The sequence below is a fragment of the Eurytemora carolleeae genome, unplaced genomic scaffold (assembly GCF_000591075.1).
Source record: "Eurytemora carolleeae unplaced genomic scaffold, Eaff_2.0 scaffold533, whole genome shotgun sequence".
NCBI classification, from domain to species: domain Eukaryota; kingdom Metazoa; phylum Arthropoda; class Copepoda; order Calanoida; family Temoridae; genus Eurytemora; species Eurytemora carolleeae.
In genome coordinates this window covers 59,554-75,983 of record NW_019396428.1, presented here as the reverse complement: position 1 = coordinate 75,983, position 16,430 = coordinate 59,554, and the positions used below count along the sequence as shown (strand labels likewise).

At 34.6% G+C, this 16,430-nt stretch overlaps 2 protein-coding genes across 3 annotated transcripts; one reads left to right on the top strand and one right to left on the bottom strand.

Annotated features, from left to right (window-relative positions):
* Nucleotides 1–232: 232 nt before the first annotated feature.
* On the bottom strand, nt 233–7,851 carry LOC111703107 (WW domain-binding protein 4). Of its 2 annotated transcripts, XM_023474969.1 has the most exons (7): nt 6,796–7,851; nt 6,456–6,539; nt 6,143–6,196; nt 4,903–4,962; nt 2,967–3,085; nt 1,875–1,953; nt 233–1,767 (listed from the first exon to the last, which is right to left on the bottom strand). In XM_023474969.1, the coding sequence occupies exons 1-7, from the start codon at nt 7,813–7,815 to the stop codon at nt 1,654–1,656; spliced, it is 1,530 nt and encodes a 509-aa protein (XP_023330737.1). In that variant the 5' UTR covers nt 7,816–7,851; the 3' UTR covers nt 233–1,653. The 2 variants fall into 2 exon arrangements, with proteins under 2 accessions (XP_023330737.1, XP_023330738.1); XM_023474970.1 differs by lacking the exon at nt 2,967–3,085 and having other exon boundaries at nt 1,675–1,767.
* Nucleotides 7,852–11,935: 4,084 nt separating this feature from the next.
* On the top strand, nt 11,936–16,021 carry LOC111703112 (transmembrane protein 104). The gene is made up of 6 exons (XM_023474974.1): nt 11,936–12,310; nt 12,582–13,108; nt 13,285–13,588; nt 13,724–14,041; nt 14,325–14,461; nt 14,958–16,021. Exons 1-6 carry the CDS (start codon nt 12,002–12,004, stop codon nt 14,989–14,991), a joined length of 1,629 nt encoding a protein of 542 aa, XP_023330742.1. The 5' UTR covers nt 11,936–12,001; the 3' UTR covers nt 14,992–16,021.
* The last annotated feature ends 409 nt before the right edge of the window (nt 16,022–16,430 follow it).

The following is a 16,430-nucleotide window of genomic DNA, read 5'->3' as shown; positions in this document are numbered from 1 at the left end:
AGTAATTAAAAATTAAAAACTGAATTTCCTAATTTTCAGCCAGAACGAGGTATTTTTCTTTGAAGATACCAGTTCAGATCCTTGTGGGCGTTGATAATATCAGAGGAGGGTTTAAATCTAAATTAGAAGATTTTGACATTTACGCCTCTTACGGAACAATCACTATCTGATATGTTTTAAACCAGATTCAGTTTTTAATCTGGAATCCTTGCTTCTTCTGGAATCTTCAAACCTCTAGGAATTCATATTTTTCGTTTTAATATTTCTGAATCTTCCTCTAGAAATCTCCGAACCTCTAGATATTCTAATATCCCTAGTTTCTCTAGGACTCTATGAACCTCCTGATATTTTAGTATCCCATGTTTCTCTAGGAATCTCTGAATCTCTAAATATTCTAGTATCCCATATTTCTCTAGGAATCTCTGAACCTCCAGATATTTTAGTATCCCGTGTTTCTCTAGGAATCTTGGAATCTCTAAATATTCTAGTATCCCTGATTTCTCAAGGAATCTCTAAACCTCCAGATATTCTAGTATCCCTAGTTTCTCTAGAAATCTCTAAACCTCCAGATATTTTAGTATCCCTGGTTTCTGAAGGAATCTCCGAACCTCTAGATATTCTAATATCCCTGGTTTCTCTAGGAATCTCTAAACCTACAGATATTTTAGTATCCCATGTTTCCCTAGGAATCTCTGAACCTCTAATATTCTAGTATTCAAGGTTTCTCTGAACCTCCAGATATTAAAGTATCCCTGGTTACTTTAGGAACCGCTAAACCTCCAGATATTCTAGTATTCCTGGTTCCTCTAGGAATCTCTGAACCTCTAGATATTCGATTATCCCTGGTTTCTCTAGGAATCTCTAAACCTCTAGATATTCTAGTATCCCTGGTTTCTCTAGAAATCTCTAAACCTCCCGATATTTTAGTATCCCTGGTTTCTCTAGAAATCTCTAAACCTCCAGATATTCTAGTATCCCTGGTTACTTTAGGAACCTCTAAACCACCAGATATTCTAGTATTCCTGGTTCCTCTAGGAATCTCTGAACCTCTAGATATTCTAGTATCCCTGGTTTCCCTGGGAATCTCTAAACCTACAGATATTTTAGTATCCAAGGGTTCTCTAGGAATCTCTAAACCTCCAGATATTCTAGTATTCCTGGTTTCTCTAGGAATCTCTAAACCTCCAGATATTCTAGTATTCCTGGTTTCTCAAGGAATCTCTGAAACTGTAATTATATTCTAGTATCCAGGGTTTCTCTAAACCTCCATATATTCTAGTATCCCTGGTTACTTTAGGAACCTCTAAACCTCCAGATATTCTAGTATCCCTGGTTACTCTAGGAATCTCTAAACCTCCAGATATTCTAGTATCCCTGGTTTCTCTGGGAATCTCTGAACCTCTAGATATTCTAGTATCCCTGGTTTCTCTAGGAATCTCTATACCTCCAGATATTCGATATTCTAGTATCCCTGGTTTCTCTAGAAATCTCTAAACCTCTAGATAATCTAGTATTCAGGGTTTATCTAGGAATCTCCAGGGTTTCTAGTACAGCTTTTTTGCAAGTTCCAAACTATTTTGTATTCCAGAAAGAGAACAGGAGGAAAGAAATTCAAAGTCCCCTCATCTTGAAGGACTAGAACCGCTAGGTATTCTAGTATCCATGCTTCTCCAGGAATCTCCGAACCTCTCGGAGATCTTCTTCCCAAGCTCTATCGTCACGTTTCACAGTGAAGGTTTTATTAGCGTAGACACAAAGACAGTAATCCTAAAACATGATTCATTATCAATCATTATACATCTAATACACTAGTATATTTTAATTAATTTTATGGAAGGTATAACAATGAAAATAAATTCAAGATGGCCGCCTACCATATTCCAGGCCTGGAGAACTGCCTGACATCTAACCTCGTCTTCAGGAAATGTTTTGTAACTGCAAACCTTCCCAGTTCTGAACAGGATAATTAATTGAAGAATTTATCATTTATTATATTTATTATATATATTTTAGGATTAATATTATCTCGTGCTTGTTCAAATATTGATCCAAATAAATAATAAAATAATTAAACCTTCCAACACAGGGGCGTACGAAGGGGGAGGCCCCCATCTACGAGAGCCCCCCCCCCCTGAGAGGGGGGGACAACCATATACAAAATACTTTAAAATCTCCTTTTTTTTCAAATTATCTTTTGATGCAGATAGTAATTTGTCCTGGGGGGTGTGAGACATTTTTCATGAAGCAATAGGGTAAAACTAGCTCAAAAACGAAATCTTGGCATTTAAAAATAATTTTACTAAATGGCCCAGCCATTTTACTGTTTTTCCGGATATTTCGGGATTTTTTTTTAAGTATTCGCGGCTAAATTGGTTTAACTCTGTCAATTTTTAAGGGATTTTGGTGTGTGATACCATTTTGAAAATCATTTAACTTGGTAATGAGTTATGACGATATTTGACAATCTTTTTAAAGATTTTTGGTGGTCAAATATTTAGAAAAAGGTAAAAAATCACGTCTTTTTACACCTTTTGTCAGCTCCATCTGGAAGTGGTAAAGAGTATTTTTTTTTAAACTAAACATCATACTATTTGAAAATGTTTTGACAGTCTTGAAAAAAACATATGAAATTTTGTGCGGGCATTTTTGATTGTGGGGAAAATGCGGGAAAGCCACAAAACTCAACAAAAGGAGTTTTTTGATATTAGTGACTGTGCATGATATTCCACAAGGTATTTACTAGTGATAAAACTTTAGTCTGGATGGGATAATTATTGAAACTAAATCTGAAACTAGGTGTTGTTGCCATTTAGGAAAATTATTGTAAAATGCAAAAATTTCCTATTTAAGCTTGTGAAATCCCATAGTCATTCCCTGTGTACGCCTTGGATAGTAGGCAATACATTCAATACGTCAAGTGTTGCCTAAGCTTGAAGAACTGACTACTTCTCCGGTTCTAAACTTACCTGGAATAAATAAGTTCGTTGTTGTGTGAGTACCCTGAGGGTCTACACTCCAGGTATACTCCGGAGAAGATCTTTATTTGAAACTTGTGAAAATATCGGTCCCACACCTCGTCCTGGACCTGGATAATGGATACAAATACAAACAGTTTTTAATTTACTGTTCCATTATAGAAGAAATCCCTGAACTATGAAACTGCACCAAACGATTGAGTTATATTACGTTATACCGATTTAAAAATGTATACGCCCAATAAAATAAAAACACGTAAAAAACACAACCTCAAGGTAAATGAAGAAAGAAAAAATGTTATAAAAATTTAAAATTAACTCTTTTAGTCGTATCAGGAGTTCCACAGGGGAGTGTGTTAGGTCCCTTTATAATTTAAATCAATCATCTAGATGAGGCAGCAAGAAGAGAATTGATGACTAAGAAAATGGCAGATGACAGCAAAATTGCTAATAAAGCTGTTTCTCTGGAGGATAGAGAAGTAATGCAAGACTGCATTGACATCTTGGTTGAGTGGTCTGAAAAGCGGGGAATGGTTTTTAACTGAGAAATGTAAGATAATGCATTTTGGAAGTGGAAACCCTGAGTTTAATTATACCATGAGTGGCTGTACTCTGAGCAGTGTTGAGGAGGAGAGAGATATTGGAGTGTTGATCAACAAAGATTTAAAACCCAGTAGACAATGTGAAGTATCAGTTAATAGAGCTAAATGGTCCTAGGTCAGTTATCTAGATCTTTTCACTTTAGAGACAGTAATGTATTTCTCAAATTATTCACCACCTATGTCACCTGTAAAACCAACCATTTCTACAACTACTATTTTAGGTTAATCTGTAACCAATTCAGAAGACAGATAACCCGAAGATCTGAAATCTGAAACCAATTTTATCAACCCATTTTAGAGATATATAGTGTAATTAGTTTTATATAAATGTTTTGCTTGTAAATCTAATTAATAGTAAATATTTTAGTTTTTCACTGGATGAAGATGAATAAATTATAACCAACAAGTTGTTCATCTAATGTAGTGCATAAAGGGTGGCAGTCTTCTGACCAGTGCAAATAATGTTTATGCTATCACATTAGAGTATCTCAAAATTAGATAGCACATCATCTAGAGTTTTCTACTCCAGTCTGGGCTTCAACCTCACTACAGGATATTAGGTCTATAGAAAATGTCCAAATACAAGCTGTGAATATGATAAGTGGATTGAGATCAGTTGGATATACTGAAAAACTCAAAGAACTAGGACTTTTCTCCCTTGAAACAAGAAGAACTAGATATGATCTAATACAAACCTACAAAACCCTGGAAGTTGAAGGAGATAAACTCTGGTTTAAAAGAGTTAATCAAGTATATGTAAGAACCACCGGACAATCAGGTGACAGAACCTGGCTGACTAAACAGAGAACCAACACCACCATCAGATGTAATTTCTTTGTCCAAAGAGTCATTGATGATTGGAACCAGTTACCCCACCACAGTTAAAAAGTCCCAAAATATGAAGATATTTAAAAGAATTCTAAATGAATATCTATCTTCTTTTGAGATGAACTGATCCTGAGAGAATGATAAGATTTTTAGAAGAAGACTGTGGGGAGAAGATATTGCTAAATGACCCTAGCGGAGCTATACCAACTACTCTACAAGTATACAAGTAAGTAACTCAGTACCAAAAAACGACATAAATTATAAAAAAAGGCAAATGAAATTAAGCCTACTCTCTCTTATATAAAATGATTCAAATATACAAAAAATAAACAAAAAATTAACAAAATGAAAAAATCCCGTCCTTTTAATCCAACCCTCTTGCTTGTTATTATTATCAAGAGATAGGAAAAATAAAAATAATCATCACTCCTCAAAAAGAAACTGTAAACTTAATTACATGATGATTGATAAATAATCGATGTAAATATACTTCTTACCTTATAAACTAGAGTTCCACCCATCCTGGAGGTAAGCAGTCGATCATGATGATTGTAATCCTATTCAGGACAATCACAAGTTTATCAATGATCATACAATGATAAAAATCAATAAATTAGAATGTGTACCACACGATGATCAAAAGCTAAACAATCAATAAAATAAAGCTCTTCGCTCAGATATATATGTTCGCTATAGATGGTGAAACGGCTGGATCAAATTGACTGACATCTTTTAAGGGAGCCAATTTTGTTTTTGATTCCACGGGCAACGCTGAGCACTTCAGCTAAAATCATAATTAAACAGGAAGCGCGGGTGAACAGTGAGAGACTATGAATAATAATATAAACCTTGGCAACACCGGGTGCTCCAAAAAGTTTTGAATAAGAAAAGTTTAAACTGTAGTTTTCATGGAAAGAGATTTAATAAAAAACTTTAAATGGGGAAATATAATTATCTCGTGCTTGTTCAAATATTGATCCAAATAAATAATAAAATAATTAAACCTTCCAACACAGGGGCGTACGAAGGGGGAGGCCCCCATCTAAGAGAGCCCCCCCCCCCTGAGAGGGGGGGACAACCATATACAAAATACTTTAAAATCTCCCTTAACTAAATCAGTTTCATTAAAAAAGCTTTAATCAATACTGTCTTCAGTGTAAATATATCTTTGATATCATTATTTATAATTATACAAAATGTATCGTTTCTATGAAAATATAGATTTTTTTAAGAAACGTTTCCATCTCTATTTTTCACCCATTGAAGCTTATACCACAGTATTAAGAAGAAGTGTCGAATGAGTTCACTTAAGAAAATTACATAAATAATTCATTAACACTTGTTATATGAAATGTGTATATGATCGAATAGTTTACATAGTTAAAGTTATCAATTTTTTTTCAAAATAGGGGTTTTTAAAGGGGGGGGGGGTCACAGTGTTGCCAAGGGGGTGCACAAAAATGCTCTCGTACTCCCCTGTTCCAACATTTTTAATTTCAAATGAAGAAAACGACAAAATAATCAAACCAATTAAATATAATATAATACTAAGAAATACCATAAAAACGCGTAATTTTAAAGAAAGATAAAAACATAGGGCCCTGGAGTAATGTACATAAAAATTACGGTAAACACTCGACGTTACAAGGTAAGCTAAAAACATAAAACTGTACATATCTAAGATACAAGTTCTAAAAGAAATAATTTTGAAAATAATTTCTAATCTTGTTTTGTTTCCTTTAGTTCGATGAAGAATTGTTCTAGTTCTGCCTCCTCTGCTAAATGTGCTAACTACAGGAGTTTAAATCAAAATTGAGATTATTGATAAGAAAAATGTTAAATCAGAGCTGGGTACTTTTGATTTCTGGATATCGAGATTAATGCTTGATCCACTCTTTTTCTTTATCTCGAGATTTAATAATGCTTGTTCTCCTCTTATTATTAATCTCCAGATTAATTAACTGATCGGGATTGAGGATATCCCATTCAAAAGTTTTCAGCTCAGAATTAACAATCAACAAATAAGATTAATATTGAGATAAAACCCTTCCTTAGGATCCAGGCCAGGAATTGAAAACTGTTTTGAGAAAATTCGTTTCTTTAGTTTGTTTATTTTCAACTCATGCAGAACATCCTGGAAATAATAAATTTTAATGTTAAAACGTAATTTAATAACAAATATTTTAATGATCTTCCAATTTTAGAATGAGAAGCATTATTATTTTTATTATTATTAGTGGTATTATTATCATCATTCAGCTAGAGTCAATGCCCTGTAGGCTATGTTTATTTTTTAACCTTCTTAGAATGATAAGTAAGAGTAGTTTTTTTCGAAAATACAAAATTAGATTTTTATAATAATTTCAAATTAAACTCAAAATTGTTCTCACCTGTTCCTTCGGGAACTTGCATCTCCTGAGGCAGCAGGGTAGGTTATATTCGGTAAAAAATGTTGGATTTCCAGTTTCTATAGTAGTGAGTGTGTTCACCCCGTCCCCATAGATTGCAGTGGTTTCAGATATCTTTGTAATATTTAGAAATGCGAGCTCGGCTGCCGAACCCTTGGGTAAGTTTTGTGCTCTTTCCTTTCCCGGAGCTGAGGAGGTAAACTTACGGGCGGAGGTATTTACTTCCGTCGTCTTAACTCCGGGTTCTGTCTTAGAATTAGGAGTAGGGTCAGGTTTAGTATCTGGTATATTATCAGATTTAGGTTCGGGTAGTTTAATATCAATGTGTCCGATCTCATCGGCTTTATCTAGCTTGTTGAGAGATGAGTCTGTGCTATCCTCCTCCGGATCCTCAAAAGCGTTCTCCATAGTTAATTTGGCTTTGTTCTCGTCCTCGTCGCTACTATCATCGAGTCGGACTGCTGGATTCTTCTGGTAGGACAGAGGCAGCTTTAATTCTTTCTTCAGTCTTTTAGTCACCTTTTTCTTTATTTTCAGTTTCATTTTCACTTTTGGAGCCTCAGGAGGCAACGGGGCATCTTCCATGGGTATCGGAGGTTCCTCTGGCTTAATAAACACGCTTGCCTCCGGTAAAGGAGGCGGAGCATTTAACCGGCGTTCTTCCGCCACCCATTCTTCTGGTTTCTTCCATTGGTTTGTCTTAGTCTTTTTATTGTAGTAATAAACCTTCCCTGTCTTGGATACAACTTCCATCCAGTCTCCGAAGGATTTTAAAAATGTTTTTAATCCTGTCAGAGTTTGAACTTGCTTCGGAATAATTGGTTCTTCGTTAATTGTTCGTTGAGAGATTTGGGTGGAAGGTGTCGTATCTCCTTTGCCAGAACGCATTCTTTTGATCTCTTCAAGCTTCTCCTTAAAGGTTTGCTCCTCCTTGTTATTCTGTCTGGGCGGAGAGGGTTTTCTAGGAGGAGGAGCAGGACGTTTAGCTCCTGAGGCCAACATTATGATCTGAAAGGAGAATGTGCATTCGGGATAAATATAAGTTAATCTGTCCATATTTTGGGTATGTCATAAAAAACGCTTTTAGGGGTACCTGGTCATCCGACCTGGAGGAAATTGACCTAAGTTTTTTCAGACCTAAATTTGCATTTTGTCTTAAAATGAATGTTAAAGGCTGGTTCAAGAGAGCCTCTGATACACATTGAATTTATAAGGCTTAAAAACACCTAATAGGGGATGGTGATAAAATGGCATTAGGCGCAAAGGCCTTTTTCGGCAGCCATAGCCGAAAAAAGGGGTAAATTTTACACTTTGTGACACCGAATTTTGTACAGGCTGCATTTGGTCTTAAAAATTGTGATAGAAGGCTGAAATTTTGCATGCATCTTAATGTGATCAACAATACGAATCAAGAACACTCTTTGGGGTCGGAGGTTAACGACCTCTAATATGGCTTCCATAAACATGGGAAACTACCAATTGGTTCACACCAACTCATTCATTTCAGGATGCTTGCTTTAATACTTTAAGCAAGCACATAAAACATGTGCCAACATAAACACGGATATCCAACCTCCGGTTTAACCTCTTCTCCATTATGCTCTTGAATATGATTAAGTATAATGTCAGGTTTAGTGTTTGATTTGATTTCATTTGAAGAATCCTATTTTGTAAAAGAATGTTATTACACCCTAGCATTAGTTGACCTCCAACTATTCATGACCTCCTCTGAAGATCAAAAAATTAGTTACTGAAAAAGTTAGGTATCAAATCATATTTTAACTGACGTTCTGATTCCATTCAAACGCACCCTTTTAACGTGAAATGATTATTAAGGTCGTTGAATATGTGAAAGATTTCATATTATGATTTGAACATATTATTGGTGGCCGTGTAAGTTTGCCGTATGCAGAAATATGCCAAAATCTTGCGACTCTTCCTTGAAAGTTCTTGATACTCAGTATTTAATTAAATCAAATCTTTCTGGTAGTATCTTTTCTGGTCGAACGATTTTGAGCAACTTTATTTTGAAAAATCCAATTCCTAATTACTAATCCTCCGGAAAAAAGGCTTTTCAGAGATATCCTACTTAACTATGTGGTCGATGTGGACGCGCAGAGGAGCCCCATCAAGATCACCGCAGTGGAGAAGAGAGCCACCGAAAATCAAAATATCAAGAACTTCATCATCTATTTTTTACATATATCCTGATTTTTTTATCCTTTGTAAACTTATTTTTCGTCGATTTTGACGATGAACGAACTTGAAATCTCAGAATGCCTGGCCTGTTTTCAAAGGATATGGTAAGTAGCTGGACAAAAACTGAAAAATTAAGTCTATAAGTAGAAAAATGACAACTTACAGCGTATACCGACTTTTGTGTGTGAATAGATTAAAATGTTCAGAAGAATTCGTCGATTTTGAAAGTTGAAATCTCAAAATGCCGGGCCTGTATTCAAAGGATACGGTAAGTATATAACACCATTAAATCAACCACCTGATAAGCTTTATACGTTAGGGCTCAATCTTAAGACAATCTCCCCACCGCCATAAAAGAAATGTACATGAAATATTTTGTATTGCTTCTGAGGGTTAAATTGCTGAATTTCTGGGCCTAGCGCCGCGGGTAGGGGGCCGGGTGCTAAGGCCACATGTCCTACTTTGACCATAGAAATTTTTTTATGAAGGGGGGGTGTCCAAAAATCCTTCTCTAGGAAATTACCTACTTTAGTTCAATATAACATGTTTTCTTTAAACGTTTTAATCATCCAAAATTGATCAGAAGAGAACAGATAACGCTAAATCACTAATTACGATTAGACCAATTTTATTAAGAAATATAACTCTAAAAAACTGCAGGTAACAGGGAAATCTTTAAATCAATTTTCATTAATTACTTGACTTGACAGAAGCTCAGAACCTTCCTCCTTAAAATTTTCAGATTTATGTTATTATTACAGGCCGCGGCATTGTACAAATGCTGATAAGGGCAAATGTAGTTTACAAAAAAAATTTAAAAAAAAACTATCTGGATTTTAAAAAGAACTCTATTATTACATTGTGAAACATTTTTTATTTAAAATTTTAAATATGCATGACAAATATTTCCCTGTTAGGGAAGCGTAAATTTATCAGCTGATTTTAAAGTTTTGTAAATTTGTCAACATAAGTCACAAATCCACTATGTGAATTGGGCCTCTTTGAAATAAAAATAAAAATGAATAGACAATTGTTTCCCTCATTTGCATTATTAACTTGGGTCCGTCCTAGAGAACGATTTAAGGATAAGCATAAACGTGTTTAAAGCTCATTTCTCTTACAGACATAATCATGATTAGAGCTCCTCTCTTCTATTTTTCTTTAATTGTTTTCCTTGTTTTTTTTTGTTTTTTAAATTTTGTTTCTTTTAGATAAAAAGTCAAAAACCACTAATACATTTTTTCATTTTTGTTTTATTTTACGATGAAACGTCTAAATTTGGGCCAAATTCTAATTCTAATTAGGCCACATATTTTCATCATTTATCAAGGAATCTCGTTTGTTTGTTTGCTAAAAAGTATCATTTCACAATTCTTGGAGAGTGCTACGAAAAGTAGCTCAATACATATAATAAATTATTGTTTTATTTTTGTTGTTATATAAATTTGATAAGAAAAAGATTTTTGGACCCCCTATCCCCGGGCCCTCCCCCTCCTATCAATGTTGTACATGACTTATTTTTCATTTTTCAGCAAAAGTATTATTTTTTTATTATTTTAGGTTAGGTTAAGACAATTTCTTGGCCGAGCGCTGCGTCTAGGACAGGCCCAGCGCCGCGGCTAGGACAGGCTAGGGGGCCCAGTGCCGCGGCTAAGACAGGCTAGGGGGCCCAGCGCCGCGGTTAGGACAGGCTAGGGGGCCGGGCGCTGCGTCCAAATGATCAATTATATCCATTTGTTATCCATGTACAGAATTTAAAGAAGGGGGGGGGGTCCAAAAATCGTTCTCTAGGAAGTTACCATTATCTTTTCAATATGAAATATAACAACCATTACTTTAATAATTATTTTAGTTAAATGTTAAAATAAAAGCATATATTTTGTGATTATGATGTTTAGAATTTATTTATTTAATTACAACATCCCATCCTCCTCCTCCGATCCCAATAACTCTTATCTACGCTCATAGAAATAAGTCATAATTCAATATAACTCTCACTAACATAGTTTAAAACTACTTAGCTCAAACTTCCCACAAATATGATTTTATACTAATCAATTTGTGATGAAACGCCCGTTTAGTTTGATTTAATGCTTTTTGATTTTGTTTGTCACTGATACATGAATTAGTCTTGTTTGATTGTACGCAATATATGTGCATTTTCTGCATTTTTATTTTAACACCTCAAGGACCTGAAGCCTAGATCCACTCGATTGCAATTTTCCTCTATGTAAGCTATTGATGATTGGTCAATTTTGTGCAGATGTCTTTTGCTGAATTTATTTCCTGTTGCTTACTGCCGACTTCCTAAAAATTAAAACACTTAAAAACACTTAAAAACACTTTTGCTTATTCATCATACATCAAAACACGTATGATTTTTCTGAAAAAAATAAATAATTAACTTTATGCAAAACCCTGTAATTTTACTCCTGTTTTACTACTCGTTGTATCGCCTAGACCCAATAAAGATTTATATAATAATAATAATTCAACATAACAATATTTTATTCCAGAAATTAAAAGAAATTCTTTGTCTATTGTTGCTCCTGTAAGGCTACGCATTTTTTGATAACAAGCTATGAAAAAATTCAAATGTCCATTTTTATCAAACCTGCAATGACAGTAAATTTCTTTTTTTTCTGTATAGATAAATAATTTTGCAGAGATAGATAAATAATTTTGCAAAGTTATTTTGTTTTTTAAACTACTGGAGAAAATTCGTGTTTTAAAAAAGAAACAATGATTGAAATTTCAAATTTGAGTTAAAATCATGTATTTGAACGATTGCTTGATCTAAAAACAATGAACATTTCTTGAAGAATATTTTTTAATACCTCCAACACAAAATCTTGATATATTCGGTTAAAAAAGAGTTTTTTTTTATACGGAATTTTTAGAACATTTTTTATATTTCAGAAATCTTGAAGATGGACATTTCAAACTAAATTTTATATATTTTTTATAAAAATATAAAGTTTGGTTGAAGATGGTTGAAGGTGATCTAGCAGAAGGTGCTAAATATTCCCGGATTACGGGACTTATTTACATATTCAACCTGATTGTTGGAACCGGAGCACTCACCCTCCCGGCAGCATTCCATGATGCTGGTTGGGCACTTTCATCAGCTGTACTTATACTCCTCGCGTTCATGTCGTTCCTTACTGCAACCTTCGTTATTGAAACCATGGCCTCGGCGAATGCTCTAGGAAGGTGGAGACGGCTGCAGAGGTTGAAGAGGCCAGGGGGGAGGACAGGATCCAACTCAGAGAACCAATATGTGGATAAAAATATACAGGTAAGCATTTATAATTATTTGTAAAAAAATATTTTAAAAATTATTCTTGATCTTAGTGAGCATCTTGTTTTTATATCGACATAAAAAAATAATTTCATGAAAAAAATTGTAAAACAACGTTTAAAAATACAAGACGCTCCTGGTAAACGTAGTTTGAATAATAATAAATGTTTTATTTCATAGAAAATGTGTATGTATGCATACTATTTAAATAATATATGAAATAATTTATAATATTTTAACCCTTTTAATTTAATAATGCGTATATTAGGTTGAGGTTCTAGCTTCGGACAGGGTCGTCAGCTCACCCCTTCATAGAGGACCTGTTGTAATTTCTCCTTCTCCAATATCTTCAAGTCCCCAAGGGTACCCGGAGCAGGAGGAGATGGATGAAAACCATCCTCTTATAGAGAACGTGGAACAGGTTCTTCCAACAACTTCAAACTATTATGATATAACCGAGATAACGGAAATGGGTAAAATGTCCTCCATGTTCTTTAACAAAACCGGAAGTACCCTATTCTACGCGTGTATAGCTATCTATCTGTACGGAGATTTGGCCATATACGGAGCTGCTGTTTCTAAATCCGTTCGAGACGTTGCTTGCTCATACAAACCAGGAAACACAAGTTCTCCGCTCAATATCTCCGAGAATGAGAAATGTTGGGAGTGGAAGGAAACGAGTAGGTTGGACGTTTACAGGATAATCCTCGCCGTGTTTACCTGTACAATAGGACAGTTTGTCTTCTGTAATGTGAGCAAGACAAAGTATCTACAGATTGCAACTTCAATCATGAGGTCAGTCGGATATATTTTAGTAAACATTTTATTAGATATTCTTTAGCAGAGAAACTTATCACAAGTATTTTCTATAAAATTCATATTTCAAGAATTAACGCACCTGAACGTCCTTTTTTATTGCGATGTGGTTTTATCATGTAGAATAAAAGCAATTTCTAATCTCTTGTTTTCAGATGGTTGGCGTTTATAGTAATGGTTGTGCTGGCATGTATGAACCTAACTAAGGAAGGATCTGACCGTCCTACTCCCCAACCTTCAATAATATCCGGAGTACCGAACCTGTTCGGAGTTTGTGTTTACAGTTTCATGTGTCATCACAGTCTTCCATCCTTGATTACTCCGATATCTCAGAAGCAGAACTTGTTCCGTCTCCTACTCGGAGACTATCTTCTTATTCTCTGTTTCTACTTCCTTCTTGCCTTCACCGGGGTCTTTGCATTCAGGGAGATCAATGATCTCTACACACTCAACTTCCAGGTAACATAAATCAAACATTTAATACAAATTAATAATTTTTTTATTCTATTTTACTTATGTTTGTCAATTTGTAAACGTCTAATTCATCCTTTTTCCAGTTTCTGTCTTTGATTTCCATTTGAATTTTTTTTTCAGCCTTCGATGTCGGATAACTGGTTCATGTTCGCGCTTCATTTCTTTCTTTCTCTGTTCCCCGTTTTTACGCTGTCCACCAACTTCCCCATCATCGCTCTTACGCTCTCGAACAACCTGAAGTCCTTGTTCCTCTCCGAACATAGATCCCACAATTGGTTCACCAGAACAGTTCTCTTCCCCCTACTAGCTCTGATACCTCCAACGTGTGTAGCGATGACGACGAACTCCCTGGAGTTCCTGGTTGGTATTACAGGCAGCTATGCTGGTGCAGGGATTCAGTATATTGTTCCAGCTGCCCTCGTCTACTATGCACGCAAGGTACGTAGTTTTTTTCTAATTCTAAAACTTATTCGCGAAGTTTTCTGACTAGAAAAGTTTTCACGGATTTTTATTGTAAACTTAAATCTTGGTTGGATTTATTATTTTTAATCTTTATAATGCTATAAATTATTTTAAGTGGACCAGTATCTATCTTACTGATAAGAAAACTAGAAATATTGAAATATATGTAATAACTAAAAAGGTGGTGTTCATCTTGTCTGTCAAGGTTCCACCATCCACAATTTATATAAAATTAAATAAAGCTGTTTGTTTACTCCAGGAGTCGAGAAGAGCACTGGGAGTAGGAGTGAAGAACAATCATATGTCTCCGTTCAAGTCTGTGTACTGGGTTCTGTTTGTCCAACTCTGGGCTGCAACTTGTATAATATTTGTTACTTGGAACCATATTTCCGACCTGTAAGTTGCAAACATAACATGTTCGATTCTTACCAAAAATTTAGGAAAATTCAAATTTTGAATTTGAATTTGTTTGATCTTGCCTTTATGATAACTCTCTTTAAATCCAATAAGCTTATAATTCAGTAGAGAGCTTAAACCAAGTCTGACGTCATGATCGGCGTGCCATAGAGTTTTATGAAATGACGTCACACCTATCAGTTTCGTCATTGAGACCTTAAACATTTCTCTATAGTAAAGTTCAGGGCCCAGTTTATGAAATGACGTCACATCTATCAGCGTCATGGAGACCTTAAACATTTCTCTATAGTAAAGTTCAGGGCCCAGTTTATGAAATGACGTCACATCTATCAGCTTCGTCATGGAGACCTTAAACATTTCTCTATAGTAAAGTTCAGGGCCCAGTTTATGCTGCCATGAGTTATTCCTGGGACCACGGGCCAGCTTAAAACGAAAAAATTGTTATGTTTGCAGACCAAATGTTCTTGTTATTCAGGCGTGAACGGATATCTCTTTTTTTACAATCATGAAAGGTTAAAGGGAAGGTTATTAAAAAAGTGGGTGTAGGATGAACCATGATTATACTTTGCTACTGGTTTTCTAATTTATCCAATGTTTCTTTAAAGAGAATTTGATGTAAAACGTTCTCCACAGATCGGATAAATATAATAGTAGAACTGGAACTGCCGTGTACCGCCTGCTGTGCAGCACAGACGAAGATATTCTAGTCTGTAAAGAACATTTATTACAATATTTTTACACCCCTTTTTTAACACTCAGTTTAGCTCTTGAAAACTGTATATGCTCTTAATCACAATGGAGATGTTTCGGTTCTCAAATATTGTCTTTTGTATCATGACAAAAAACTTTTATGTCATTCAAATTCATTCACGGGTTTATTCTGACAAAATTGAATATTTAAAAACTTCACTTTACAACGTTTACTTTTGGTCTTGAGTCTAAACCCCATACTATTAGGCTTTAATTAGTACGAAACCTTTTCAATATTTGAACGCACAAACTGTAAAAATTCAAGATTATTATATATCTAATATAGTTTTATTTTGATGTGGTTCTGGATCCTGGATTTGCCCTGGAAAAAATGGTCCCGAACCCCGGCCTTGAACATTTCTTCAAGATTAACAGATTGTTTAACAAATGAAAATTTTTCTTATTTTTTCGCATATTGGTGAAACTTAAAGAACCGTTCAGAGATAAGAAAGTTTTTATTAAATATATTTGCGGATCCGGATTTAGGAAGGCACAATGTTGCGGATTCAGATCCTAAGTACTCCCCCAAAGTCATAGCTTTTCCATTGGAGTTTAAAATGTGATGTCTTTCAATAAGTTTGCCTTTATTTTGACATTTTATTTGCATCTTAAATATTCCATTTAAATGATTCCATCTGTTAGATAATCGCATAATCTTTGCTTTGCTGTTTTTTTTTAGTACTAACTTCCCACACTCCAAAGTGATGTTGAAATGTGCTACAGTAAAAAACATTTTTGTATAAAGTGCCTTCTCTTTTTTTTCTCCCCCCCCCCCCCCCACACCTTAATTAAGACTACAGCAAAAGTTGTTTTGGATTTTTTTGGAAACGAAACCTATTCAAAACAAACAATAATTATCAGTTTTAAAATAACAAAATGCCATATTTTTTGTTTATTCGTCATTTTTTAGTTTTAACTTTCCAACTGCCCCCCCCCCATGAATTTTTGTGAAATCTATATACTTTGTCAGATGCTGTGTAGTAAATATTTAAACTTTTTTTTAAAAGTGCTTTTAGATTGAATGATTTGCATATATGTAGTGGAACTAAATACATACAAGCAGTATAAATTTGTAAAATTTTTGGAGGTTCTTCGTAAGAAAAAACTTTTTTCCTGGCAAGTTTCTCTTGGACATAATACAAGTAAAATTATATAATAGTTTGTAATTGTAATTATTCTTAATAATATTTTGAAAAAA